This window comes from Octopus bimaculoides, chromosome 21, assembly GCF_001194135.2.
Source record: "Octopus bimaculoides isolate UCB-OBI-ISO-001 chromosome 21, ASM119413v2, whole genome shotgun sequence".
In the NCBI taxonomy this organism is placed as follows: Eukaryota; Metazoa; Mollusca; class Cephalopoda; order Octopoda; family Octopodidae; genus Octopus; species Octopus bimaculoides.
The window spans coordinates 7,178,081-7,179,061 of record NC_069001.1 but is presented as its reverse complement, the minus strand read 5'-3'; the positions used below and the strand labels follow the sequence as shown (position 1 = coordinate 7,179,061).

At 43.6% G+C, this 981-nt stretch overlaps 1 protein-coding gene across 2 annotated transcripts in view; it reads left to right on the top strand.

The window, feature by feature from the left end:
• The window catches only part of LOC106883233 (ras GTPase-activating protein nGAP), a 21,893-nt gene extending 20,977 nt beyond the window's left edge, over positions 1-916 (top strand). For both annotated transcript variants that reach the window (XM_052975484.1, XM_014934163.2), the window contains one exon: positions 588-916. In XM_052975484.1, coding sequence (XP_052831444.1) covers positions 588-818 — 231 coding nt within the window. In that variant the 3' untranslated portion in view covers positions 819-916. The remainder of the gene's footprint in view (positions 1-587) is intronic.
• Positions 917-981: the final 65 nt, after the last annotated feature.

Sequence of the window (981 nt, the reverse complement as noted above, 5' to 3'; positions counted from 1 at the left end):
CTCTCTCTCTCTCTCTCTCTCTCTCTCTCTCCCACTCTGTCTCTCTCTCTCACTCAGCCTGTCTCTTTCAGACTCTCTGCTTTTCTCATACTTTCTTTCTCTCTCTCTCTCTCTCTCTGTGCCTGTCTCTATCTCTCTCTCACTCTATTTGTTTCTCTATCTCTCTCTTTTTCTCTCTCTCCATTTTCATCACTCTTTCCGACTGTCTGTCTCTCTCTCTCTTTCTTGCTTTCTGTCTCTTCTCTGTCAGTCTTTCCTCTCTCTCATTCTGCCCATCTCTCTCTTTGTCTCTGTCTCTTTCTCACATTGTCTGTCTGTCATTCTCTAACCCCTTCTCTCTCTCTCTCTCTTTGTCTTTCTGTCTCTGTCCTATCTCACTTTTTCTCCGTTTGTCTCTCCCTCTCTCTCTCTCCCTCTCTCTCCCTCTCTCTCTCTCTCTCTCTCTCTGCCTGTCCTTCTGTCCCACTTTCTCTCTGCCTGCCTATCTCTTTGTCTCTCTCTCTCTCTCTCTCTCTCTCTTTCATTCTCCCCCTCCCCCCTCCTATCTACTAGACTTGAGAGAAACTCAACATTTCTTCTACTTACAGTACGAGAAAGAAGTTTCTACGTTGAAGAAGCAGTTACTGGAGACGCAATCCCGTCTTCATGAAGCTGAACGTATGCTATTCACCCAAGAATCGGGTACGCAACAGATGATGCAGGATTGGCAACAACGTTTAGAGGAGAGTGAGGAACGAATGCGCAAACAGCAGGCTGAGAAAGACGACCAAATTAAGACTGTCATAGAGCGGTATGTCATAGCTTACTCGTCCCATTGACCCTAACCCCCAATCATCTGTTCTCCTTCATTATAAAAGGACTTTCTATTTAGTTGCTCCTTAGGAAAAAAAAGGAAACCAAAAAAAAAAAGAAATATGATAATAAGAATAATTCTTTCTAATTTTGACACAAAGTCGGCAATTTTGAAAAGAAGGGGCAAGT